Source organism: Globicephala melas, chromosome X (genome assembly GCF_963455315.2).
Source record: "Globicephala melas chromosome X, mGloMel1.2, whole genome shotgun sequence".
NCBI lineage: Eukaryota > Metazoa > Chordata > Mammalia > Artiodactyla > Delphinidae > Globicephala > Globicephala melas.
This window is the reverse complement of record NC_083335.1, coordinates 39991064-40003839: the sequence shown is the minus strand read 5'-3', so window position 1 is coordinate 40003839 and position 12776 is coordinate 39991064. Positions and strand designations below refer to the sequence as shown.

At 48.5% G+C, this 12776-nt stretch overlaps 1 protein-coding gene across 1 annotated transcript; it reads right to left on the bottom strand.

Annotated features, from left to right (window-relative positions):
* Positions 1-2194: 2194 nt before the first annotated feature.
* Positions 2195-12468, bottom strand: LOC115849171 (glycine receptor subunit alpha-4-like). Its single transcript, XM_030850167.2, is given in 8 exon segments — positions 2195-2229; positions 2232-2504; positions 5403-5543; positions 7259-7341; positions 7469-7692; positions 8324-8391; positions 8677-8807; positions 12398-12468. Coding segments are annotated over 8 exon segments (1026 nt in total).
* Positions 12469-12776: the final 308 nt, after the last annotated feature.

Genomic DNA, 12776 nt, shown 5'->3' with positions numbered 1-12776 from the left:
TCAAACCAAATCAAACAATCCTCCAACAAAGTCCATTTTTTCCATAAGAGAAAACGAAGTGATTCCTGGGAGCAGATGGATTGTGCTTGCTCACAGGAGGGGACTGGAGGAAGAAGTTCTCTCAGCAAGAATAAGGCATAAATTGCAGCATTTCCCTGAGTTAGAGGAGAATCTCCTTCTCGTGTGGCAGTGGCAATAAACAAGGGCAGGGTTCTTAGGTCTAAACTACTTTTCTGCCTCTGGCCTTCATACAAGGCCACTACTGCAGCTCCACCTGGTCCTGTAGCCCTCGCCTAATCCCAGTATGCCTCTCAGAGCCTCTTCAATACCCTTGTCCATTTAGGAAATACATTTACAGGCCTACCTCAGAGATATTGTGGGTTCGGTTCCAGATCACTGCAATAAAGCAGATATTGCAATAAAGCGAATCACACAAATCTTTTGGTTTCCCAGCGCATATAAAAGTTATGTTTACACTACACTGTAGTCTCTAGTAAGTGTGTAATAGCATTATGTCTAAAAAAACGTTGTGTATACCTTAATTAAAAAATACTTTTTGCTAAAAAAATGCTAAGCATCATCTGACAATGCAGAGTTGCCACAAACCTTCAAGTCGTTAAAAAACGCAGTATCTGCTATGTGCAATAAAGCGAAGTGCAATAAAAAGTAGTATGCTTGTATAGGAAGTGATCTCTGACAACTTCCCCTAGGACATTAGATCTTTTTTTTTTTTTGCGGTACGCGGGCCTCTCTCTGCTGCGGCCTCTCCTGCCGCGGAGCACAGGCTCCGGACGCGCAGGCCCAGCGGCCATGGCCCACGGGTCCAGCCGCTCCACGGCATGCGGGGTCCTCCCGGACCGGGGCACGAACCCGCACCCCCCGCACCGGCAGACGGACCCCCAACCACTGCCCCACCAGGGAAGCCCAGGACATTAGATCTTAATCTGAGTTTTGTCACTGTTTATCCCCAGAGGGCTTAGGACCACCTCAAAGGTTTCCTGGTGACTCAAAAATGATTGGAAACACCACCAGCTGCTTTAGGCCTAGGTCTACCACCCAGTTCTTTCCACCTAGACTCCTAATAATTATAACAATAGTTAACATTTATTGAGTGGTTATTATGTGGCAAACACTGTTCTCTGTGTTAATACATTATCTTATTTATTACTTGCAATAACCCTATGGAAGAGGTAATATTTCCATGTTACAGGTGAGGAGACTGAGACATTAAGGTCTTTACCTAAGATCACCATTAGTAAATGACAAGGCGGGGACTTAAATCAAAATCTACCTGACTCTATTCTGTTACTCTTAACTACTATTACCCCCACCCCCACCTCCCCACTATATAGCAAATTTGTAAATTAACTCTGGGTGTCTGGATTACCCCCTGTTTAAGTCCCCAGTAAAAATCTTCTTAAAAATAAACACTGGGGGATGGGCGATCACAGGGCCTGGTTTCCATCAATACAGAGCAAGAGGGAATATATTCACTGGAAGATCTGCAAAAGCTGTGTTGTTTTGGTTTCCCATTATTTCTCCATGGCCTAATACAGTGCCTGGGACATAGTACATGCTCAGTAAATATTTATTGAATGAATGAATGAGTTTGCTCCCTGATTTTCTCAGAGCCTTGCTGACTGTAAGGACATTGAGGTGACGACCTCTAAATTCCGCACATGAAGACATGAGGCAGGGAGAACCTAGGCCAAGTTCCATCAGCACAAATCTCTCTGCATAATCAAAATATCACCAGGCCCTAGGTGATCAGAGTCTACTGACTTTCATTGCTATTTGCTACCTCAAAGTTTTCTGACCCCAAAAGAAGGGACATTGTCTCTAGAGTTTTTTGTAATAGTATCTGATTTCCGACATAGCAAGAAACAGATGTCGGATTGTTTGATTGTTTCTTGTGGAGTATGACCTTGAGAAAGTCATTCTATCTCTCTGGGCTGCAATGCCCTCATCTGTACCATGAGGGAGTGGGACTTTCTACTTGCTAAGGGTCTTTTAATCTTGGACATGCTAGTATTTCCTGATGAAAGTCAAAGTAAGTCAGCACTGTCTCTACTCGTTCCCCAGCCAGACAGGGTCTGCAACCCCAGCCTCCACACTGTTGGCAATGTTATTAGCAGTATGTTCTGGGGGAAGAGAATGCAGGCCACCTGCTCTTGCTCGATGGCTCTTCTCTACCTTAAATCCAAGGAAAATAGTCAGCAGGAGGGAACAGGGGATGAATGGGAAATGGGGAGCTCTATGGCAAGCAAGTTCCCTTGCATGTCTCTTCACCTTAGGCAAAGAGGCCCGGGAGCCAGAGCTCTGAGTTGTCATTGTGAGCACAGTGGTGATGCCTAGGCCCACCCGGGCAGGGGCAGCATCCATGTTGATCCAGAAGGAGACCCAGGACAGGATGACGATGAGTAGGCTGGGGATATACATCTGAATCAGGTAGTAGCCCATCTGTCGTTCCAGGTGAAACTTTACCTCGATGCAGGTGAATTTCCCTGCAAGGAAAGAGGTGAGGTATCAGGCCCCAGGTCCCCAGCCTGCAGCTGAGCCTGAGAGGCAGGACAAGGGCAGCTCTATTTCTGTGGGCCAGCCTCTGGGCACCTAACCTGCGCCAATAAATGAGCCTTTCGAAATGGCCCCAGGGAGCACCAGATGCATGTTTTGAGGAAACATGCAGAGAAACATGCAGAGAAGCCACTGGGGACTTGACCTCTTGCTCCCAGCACTTTAGTTGCCAGCAGAAGGCCTTCCCCGTGACATCACTGCAAGAGGATTAAGGGTGGGAGGGCTCCAGAGCCAGACTGTATGGGTTTGAATCCTGAACCTTCCACTCACTAGCTGTGTGACCTCAGGCAAAACACCTAAACTTTTAAAGCTTCAGTTTCCTTGCCTGTAAAATAGAGTAACAACAATATCAACTCCATCACTGGGCAGTTGTAGGAATTAAATGAGATAATGTATTTGAGGTGTTGAGCACAGTAGGTAGCTGGTACTATTATCATGATTAACAAAATGAGCTTAGACTCCACTCAAATCTCAGCAGCCTAGCTTGTGCGTGCTGGGACCCTTGAAGCTCTCTGGCAATGATTCACTGAGATAAACACCGCCTGTGTCTTAAGCACGTAAGAGCAGGATAGCAAACATCTGGAAGCAATGTCTAACAGAGACCAGCTCTGGACAGCAGGCAGCGGGTTCCCAGAAAGCATCTGGCAGCAGCATTCTATTCCACCCACAAAAAGTGCATTGGCCCCAGGCACATGTGCCAATGCTCGCCTCCTCTGCCAGCCATCTTCATTTTACCCTGTTTTCCATCCCCAAGGCTAAGAAAACACTAGCTCAGAGCTTCTGGCAGCAGACGCTTAGGCTAACCAAAGCAAAAAACAGAGGATGTGTATATTATCATTTTATTCTGGCCTAGGCTTACTCTTAACAGGACTGTCTGATTCCTCAAGGTTAGTGATTTCATCAATGACTGATTATGGCTTTGACATGCTGTGTGATGCTGTGATCTCTTACTCTTCCCTGAGTCCACCCACCCTGGGCTTCTTGCCGTGACATGTTTTGGCTAGGTATCCATATTTTCTTTTCTTTCTTTCCTTCCTTCCTTCCTTTTTTTTTTTTTTGGTGATAGCAGTTTTGTTTTCAATGACAAAATTAACACTTGTTTAGCACAGAATGAAAGTGAGGAGTAGAGAAAGAATAATAATATTCATAAGCTTACATTTGTCAAGCCCCTACTAAGTGCCCTGACTTTATATAGTTTATCTCATTTAAATCCCATAGCAACTCTTTGGGGCAGGTCAAATTATTATTTCCCATTTTATAGACAGGGATACTGAGGCTCAAAGAGATTAAGTTATGTTGCTCAAGGGCACCCAACTAGTAAATGGTGCAGCCAGAATTCAAACTCAGCTCTATCTGACTCCAGAGTTCTTGCTCTTACCTGTTGTATCATACTGCTTTAGAAATGCCTAGTGCTATTTCCTTCCAGGGTTTTTAAACACATGCTTTTGGTTTGTTTCTTTCATCACAGTAGAATCATTCTGTGTATACAACTTTGAATCTTACCCTTTTCCACTTGAAGTTTCCCATGTTGATATAAGCACCTTGCAAGCATTCTTTTTAAATGTCTGGATAATATCCCACCAAGCAGATGCGCTATGTAATTTACTTAACTTCCACCCTATTGGTGGATATTTAGAGCAGTTCCAAGCTTTTGCTAGTATAAACAGTGATCCAGGAACCCTCTTGGGGTCTAAAGTCAATATGATATTTTGGAATATTTCCTCATAATAAATTCCAGGCAGTGGAATTCCTGGATCAACAGGTAGGGAAACAAATTTAGCTTCCAGACTAAAGTTTCTTAGCGTGCCCCCTGGACCATCTGCATCAGAATCCTCAGGATGCTTGTTCAAACACAGATTTCTGGGCATCACTCCAAGCACATGTAATCAGAATCTCTGAGAGGCAGAACCCAGGAATCAATATTTTAACAGGCTCCCCAGGGAAATATGATGCACACCAAAATTTAAAACCCACCAGTCTATATACAAAATGCCAGATTTTCCCCTAAAAAAGGTTATACCAATTTCCACTCACGCCAGCATTTTCTAAATTCAGTGGCTCATTCATCTCCCCAGCTACCTGCACCTCCACATTCACACACAAATTCATAGGGCTGCACCCAAAGCATATCAGCACACCATTGGAGTGTGATCTCCCCTCTTCAGCTTGTGGTCTCTATCTCAGGGTCATAGCTCTTCACAGCCAAATTGCCAGGGGAAATGAGGAGCTAGCAGCGATTAGGGAAGCTGCAGGGGGCAGACGCTCAGGCTGGAAAACCAGCTCCTCTCCATTTCCTGGCATGCTTTTCACACCTGGGAAACCAAGCCAATTCATGAGAGTTGAGCAGTGGGGACAGTGGTAGGAGGTGTGGACGGTAAGCCAGCTGGTGACCTGAATTCTCTTCTCTCCTGGTTCAGTGAACTCATTGACTACTCCCAGATGTAGATTCCCCACTTTCCACGTGAAGTTGGCCCCAGGACAGGTGGAACACTCCTGCCACTCACTGGCACAGGACCATTTGTTCTGCAGCGTGTGATAGGGACAAGAACAAGGGCTTTGGCATTAGACAGATCTGGATTTGAATTCTAAATCAGCCATTTACTAGCTGTGTGACTTGGCCAACTGATTCAACTTCTTAGAACCTCAGTTTTCTCTTTCTGAGAAACGGGGCTGATCACCCCTACCATAATGAGATAAGTCATATGAAGCACTTAGCGCTACATCTGGTACAGACTGGACCTTCAGTAGAGGCTAGCTGCCTTGCCCCTTTCCCTCCCATCTGGAGGCCCTCTTGTGGCCCACAGCCAGTAAATATCTTGGATTTTTACCTGTGTTGTAGCGCTTGGTACAATAGCCTAGATCCTTCTCATCCCGCAAGGTAAACTGGGGCAGAGTCAACCCCTCAGCCACTTGGACAGCAGGAGAATCTTCCAGCCACTCAAACACGAGGTCATTCATGGTGTAGCCAACTGAAAGTGACAGAGATGGCAGAGGACTGCAGAGTGTGGTGGCTGGACGGGGGCAGGGAGAGGGTTAGAACTGGCAGGAAAGAACAAATGAGGAATAAGGCCTGGGTTTTAGGAGTTTCATGCTCATCTTGGAAAGGAAAAGCATTCGGAAGAGGGTCAATTGCCTCATGGGCCCAGCCTAAGTGGGTAAATCAGAAAGATTCCTCTTCTACCTAGTTCTCAAGCTTTAGAAAGGCCCAAAGAGAAATTATTCTGGCAGACCTAGAAAGCACATCAAAAGGCTTGGAAAGATGTCAAGGAAACCAGCTGGGAACCTCCTGCCCCATCTCAAACCCAGGGGAGTAAGCATGTGTACTGACCACGTCTTGAGCTGAGCCAGCCTCAGAGCTGGGGCTTCTGCCACCTCACTCCGGGGAGGAAAGAGCTATTTATACCTTGCCAGTCATGCACGGGACAATGTGCATACCACAGACTTCCAGCCAGAGTCCTGACCTGGGGCAAATTGGGAGCTAACATTGAAAATGCCAAGTTGCTCACAGATAGCTAGTAGTTCGTGAAGGCTTTTGCCACGTAGGTGACTATACTCACAAGTTGGGTAGAAATGGGAGCAGAAACACCAAGCCTCACGGATGTCCAGTGTAGGGCCTTGGCCCAGAGTAGCTTTGTGACTTTGGGCAAGTCACTTCCCCTTCTGTAAAATGCTCCACCTACTTTTCAGAGGGGGTAATGAGGACCTGGATGTGAAGGTGGTTTATGAACTCTAAAAAGCTGACCACATAGGACATATTCTATCCATTACTGTTATTATATGTTGGAAACAGCCTGACAAGACTTCTTCTTTGAGGATCAAATGGATATCTCCTGATCTCACAGTCTCACTTGTTCAGGAGATGGCAAAGGAATGGACATGGGCGATGGTCCAGTCTTGCTATCCTTTAGCTTCTCTGCACTTAGGGCAGCCTCTGCAGGTTGGCACCCCCTGCCCTTGGTAGCCCTTGGCTGACCTTGCTATCCTGGGCACTGTCCTATGCCTAGAACTGTCCTCTCCCACCTCTCTACAAAAGCTATCTGTACATACTACTATATGTAAAATAGATAAACAACAAGGACCTACTGTGTAGCACAGGGAACTATATTCAATGTCTTGTAATAACCTATAATGGAAAAGGATCCGAAAAAGAATATATATATATATATCCGAATTATTTTGCTGTACACTTGAAATTAACACAACATTGTAACTATACTTCAGTTAAAAAAATTATGTGTTCACAAGGAATCAGGGTTCAAAGACTCCCCCCTTCCCTGCTAACTCTGGATTTTTATAGGCATCTTGAATGTCTTAACTCAGGGGAAGTAAAGGTAGAATTACTTCAGGCACTGTGAGATGGAAATTATATCTGGACAGAGGAGGTACCCCTCAAATGACCCTCCATATCCAGCATAAGCACATTTGTATGTAAGGCTGGAGCCTTCCCATTCCCCGGCCCTGTGGGGCAGCCAGACCTGCCAATAGCGAAGGGATGGAAAAGCACACTGGGCTCAGTGTTAGCAAGCCCTGGCTTCTAGTCTCACCTGTGCCAAGAGCTCACTGTGTGTGCTTGGGGAAGTTCATCCCCACTCTGGGCTGCCCTTATCCTGTCTGGAATATCATAGCATGGGGTTAACTAGCTGGTATCTCAGGCCTCACTCTATGACTTTCTAGGGACACTTACAGCTCTCCAGCTGCATCGTGCAAGTCTGGATATCCATGGGGAAGTTCTTCAGGTCCATTGGGCAGGATAAAATGAGAGTCAGCCTGGCAGGGACAGTAAGAAAGAAGTTAGGCTGGCTTACTGGGCCTCAGCACAGCACAGGGAACCCTCCGCCCACCCCTCAGCCTCTACCCCTTGCCCCGAGTTCTCCTGGCTGTATGCCAGCTGCACCTGATGCTGTAGAGCACACTTCCATTCTTGAAGATGCGCAGCAACTTGTTGTCTGTGGTCACCGCATGAAAATTGGCCCCTTTCTCATTGGCAAAGAACAGATCTGGCTTCCAAATAGAGTCCAGCATGGAGGGATCGAGGTCCAGCGAGTCATCAGGATATTCTCGGTAGGCCAGGCGTGGGTCGTTCCACTGCTGCCGCAAGAAGACGTTCACCCGGTAGTCCTGAACAGAGATGGGCCCATCAGAGGCAGTGCTATTGCAGGGGCCTAGCAAGCCTACCTGGGCAGGAGGGCCATGAGGAGGAAATGCTGGGAGCACGTCTCAGGGGCAGTGGGCATTTTCCACTGTAGAAGGAGCCTACTTTGGGCTGATATGGCAAAGAAGGGAAGGGAAAAGACATTTATTAAACACTTACTATGTGCCAGGCTCTCTGCTAAGTGCTTTCTTCATATGCATCATCTCATTTAAATCTCATGTCAATCCTGAGATGAGGGTGCTGTTAAGATCCCCATTTTACAGATGAGGAAACTGAGACAAAGAGAGATTTGAGTAACCTGCCTAAGAGATGGTAGAGTCAGGGTTTGAACGCAGGTTTATCTGATTTCCAAGCCTTGATGCTATGCATCAAGCTACCTGCCAAACTGGACCATCTGCTGCTTAGGCTAGTCTGCCTTTAGCCACTAAAACCCTGGGCTGGGGAAAGATAAACTCCCAGTGACCGACTTTGGACATCCCATGGCTTTAGCCATGACCCTGAAACAGGAAGAGGATGGCAGAGGGAGGAAAGTCTTGCTATCTGCTGGGCTTCACCCATTCACACCAGAGTGGAAGCGGGAGCAGGGCAATGCTTTACCATGGTAGTCTCGGTGATGGAGCTGAAACTGTTGATGAAGATGTTGCAGGTCACGTTCACAGGTGGTCCTAAGAGTAGCAAAGCACAGCCATATTGGCAGGGCATTCCAGGAATTTGGGAGAAATTTCCAAGACTCCCTCCCTGAGCTTGAGGTTAGGGTACTGCTGGGAGAAGGCAGTGCCTGGCACACAGGCCCATGGGTGATGGGGAGGGCACACTCCTTCTGAGCTGTGAGAGCCAGCCCTGTACCTCCAGCCTCCTGGCCCTGAGGTAGGCAATGGAGGCTCGCTCGGCAGTATGTCCCCAAAAGAAGTGGGGAGGGAAGGGTATTTTGTAGGATGAATGATTCTTACCTTTAAAATTGGGCCTAATCCTGGCATCATATCCAGATGTTCGCCCCATAAGCTTGTCCAGGAAATCAGAGGGGGACATGGGCTGGGACACCTTGGTCCCAGATTTGACTTCTTCTTTTGCCAAGGCCACCCTGCACAGGAGAGATAAAGAATTAATAACTGAGATCTGTTGTATTCTGTCTTTATCACAGACCCTCTCCTTCCTTGTTCCCTCCCCACTTTTGCTGATCTCTCCATCAGGCAGGAGGATTAGGAGATGGGTTTCTAGGTGCCCACTTGCAAAATGAGAAGTACAGAAACCCATAAGCCAACACAGCAGCTCAATAGTTAGTCCTAGAAGATTGCTTTCACATATATTAGATCTTTCTGTCCTCAAAATTCTCAGCGTGATAGGGGTGAAAACTGTTATTTCCATCTTATAGGTGAGAAAACTGAGGCTTCCAAAGGAGTAATCTGTGAGACTGTAAATTGGTGCAGCCACTGTGGAAAACAATATGGAGTTCCCTCAAAATATTAAAAGTTGAACTATCTTATGATCCAGCAATTCTACTTCTGGGTATTTATCCAAAGGAAACGAGATCACTATGTTGAAAAAATATCTGCACCCCCCCCCATGTTCATAGCAGCATTATTTGCAATGGCCAAGACATGGAAATTACCCAAGTGTCCATCAACGGATGAATAGATAAAGAAGATGTGGTGTATATACAATGGAATACTACTCAGCTATAGAAAAGAATGAAATAATGCCATTTGCAGCAACATGGATGGACTTGGAGGGTATTATGCTAAATGAAATAAGTCAGACAGAGAAAGACAAATACCATATGATCTCATATGTGGAATCTAACAAATGGATAGATAGATAGATAGATAGATAGATCGACCGTCCAAAAGAAAAGTGACTTGCCCAAAGTCTCACAGCTGTTGAGTGACACAGGGCCCAGGATCAGGACTTGAACCCAAGGCTGAGGTCTCATCCAGTATTCTCTTTCTGAGGGTGCCTTGAACATGCTCAAACAAGAGTGACAGAAATAATGTGGCTGTGGCAACGCTTTGTACATCTGGCCTAGCCAAGGATGGGAAGGGCTCAAGGGCAATTTACACCCCTGAGAGATAGTTTTAGTTGCTTGGCCTTCATGCTGATCCCTCAGGGGCTAGGACCCAGCTTCTGGAGAGGGCAGCTTGGCTTCTGGTGTCTGCTCCAGCAAGAAGCTATATTCTGAGCTGAACCTCAGTTCAGGGTTGTGGCAGCTACAGGCAGGTCATCTCACCTTGGCAATAAAAGAGGCAGGAAAGCAGGGCTCTAGAAGCATGGGAAAGCCTCCCAGTAAAGTGGCCATGCTGTGAAGGTCAACTCCCATCTTTTCTTCCTAAGAGCTTCATTTTGAGGAGGGGGCCAGTGTGCTTTGGCCTAGCCTAGAGGCCAGCCCCCTTCTCCCCTGACAAGTTTCCCTCTAAGAGCAGCAAAGTTCCTTCCATATGCCTGCTTGTCTGCTTAGCAGCCAATAGCTAGACCAGGGACCAGGAGCTCAGCAGGGGCTTGAGGGCAGGGGTGGGGCTCACACTGAGCTCAGGCTGGACTCCTGGCTGGGTCCTGTGCCCTCTGCTCCATCCTGCCATCATCACCAGAGCCAGCTCCCCTGCTGCCACTACTGCTGCTGCACTGCTGGGGCTGGGAGGTGGGGTGACTGCTGTCCTTCTGGGTCTGAGTCTCCTTTGAACCAGCGAGCTCCTCTTTCCCAGTAAATCTATGTACCTGCCAGTGACTGATAGAATAATACAAATAGCTGAGGCACCATGCTAAACACTATCTAGTATAGTTTTCACATCAATCTTCTCAATAATCACTCTTATTATCCTCCAGCTATAGTTGAGGAGTGCAAGATGGAGTGACTTGTTCATGATCATACAGTTCCTAAATGGTAAAGCCGAGATTCCAACCCAGAGCTATTGACTTCAAAACTAAGTCCATCTACCATAATACCATGATGCAAGCAGCCCAGGGCGGGCTGCCAAGCAACCAGAGTGGGGGAAGGTCAGTGACAGCCGCCGCACCCTGACCCTTAGAGTCTTACTTCCTTGAATCCCATGAGCAGGAGGGAGCTCTTACCCTGGGAACAGAGGCCACCTTGGCCCTGAGTGGGGGCGGCCAGAGCAGGTGGCCTAAGCAGGCTCTGAAAACCCAAGGAGGCGGGTGGTGGTGCTGGTGCAAGCAGAAGTGCGTGGCTTCACCATGGGACGTCCACACTGGCCAGGTGCTGCTGCTGGCTGCTTGTCACCTGCCTGCCGGGAGGCCACGTGGCCCTGCAGGTGGAGCAGCCAGACCCTTGCCACTGTCCTCAACCTCACTCTCATGTCACCTCTCCCACTAGCTCCAGCCCCAGGACCCTGGGACTGGCTGTGGGCTCAGCTGTCTTGGGCCCCAACCGCCGTGGCAGCCCCGCTTTTCCAGGTTACCTTGTCTGCAGACCTGAAAGCAGAGTCACTGTGTGCAACCTCTCCTTGCTCCCTTTCATTCCTGGAAAGTTCCAAACACTGGCAGGACTAGGGAGGTTCCAGAGCTGGAAATCTTTCTCATGGAAGGCCTTGGGGTGGGATAAGGGGAGAACGCTGATTCTGCTGCTGGGTACTTAAGTGACCTTGGCCAGGTCACTTGCCCTCTCTAGGCCTCAGTTTCCATAAATACAATGAAGGATTTGGTCTCAAGATTTCCTAAGGGCCTGCCTTGCTCCAATCACTCAAGTGGGAATGCTACCACCAAAGCTTGGGCCTTGAGGCAACTTCCCCTCCAGCAGGGCCAGCAAGCGTCAGCTGGGTGCCCCCTTCTGCCTGCATCCTCCTATCAACTCCAGCTGAGCTGCCATTGCACTTCGGGCTGCTTTTCACTCTGAAGAAGTTTATCACTGCCCCCCACACTGCATCCCTGCCTGATTGCCCCCTAATGTGTCTGCCAGCAGTGAGGCAGGAGGCTCCTCAGAAGCAAGCAGATCTTGGTGTGCTCTTTGAACGAAGAGGAGGAGGACGATATTGCGGTGGCACTCACCTGCCTCCACCATGGGAGGCATTCTTTTGACCAGTTCAGCCTAAGGCACAGCCATCTTTCCTCCTCAGCTCACCCTATCCACCTAGAATGGCTCCTGGTCTAATGAGAAAGTGAGAATGGGTAGGAGGCCATTTACAAGGAGCCCAAAGCATGTCTTTCCCCCAAGCCCAGGAAGTGATGGCCACTTAGTGCCCCTCCAGGGACAGCGAGCAGACAGGTTCCCCCCTGGGCAGGGTAAGGTGACTGCAGAGGGCCAAGGTTTGTTCAGCCAACATCACTGTGATGTGTTTTTGGGAAAATCCTTACTCCTTGAAATCTCTTGGGTGAACAGCTGGCAGATGTTGGTGTCATTTTTAAGGATCTGAGGAACGTGTGGCCAAGCTGGTAGGGAGATAGGGTTGCATGACAGGACAGATGGCTTCTGTTCTGGGGCTCACTCCCGAGCCCCTACCCTGGCCCAGGAAAGTCTCACCTATGCAGAAGCCTTCCCACCTGCTCTGGAGCTTTGACATCCTTTATGAAAGTCTCCTGGGATCTGACTGGGGGAGGATGTGTCCTCTCCTGGAGCCTTCCAGACTGTGGGCTTTTTGTAAACTTCAAGGAAACTGTGCCAGAGCCCCTGCTACCCCCGGCCAGTATTTGCATGCATCTCCTTCTTACCCCCACTCAGCTCACCTGAGGAGGACCTGCCCCGGCAGGGTCCAGAGGAGAAGGAAGGAGAGGGTTGCTGGAACAAGAGCTGTCATTCTGCGGGGACCCTGGAGTCCTTTCTCAGCCTGGCTGCCAAGGTGAGAGGGAGTATCCGGGCGGGAACGCCGAAAGTAGAGAGCCTTCTTCCTACTTGGGCCACTTGCGTGGAACCCAAGGAGGGCCGGGCTAGGAGTTGCACGCTCTCTCCTCTTCTCTCTTCTCTGCCCTGTCCTTACCAGTCAGGGGCCAGAACTATTCCCCTGGAAGTGATTCTGACACAGATAACCTGTTCCTGCTCTGGCTCGCCTGGGGCTCCGGAGGGCCTCAGCCTGCCTGCTGGGGTGCTGAGGGAGATTCTTTTTGG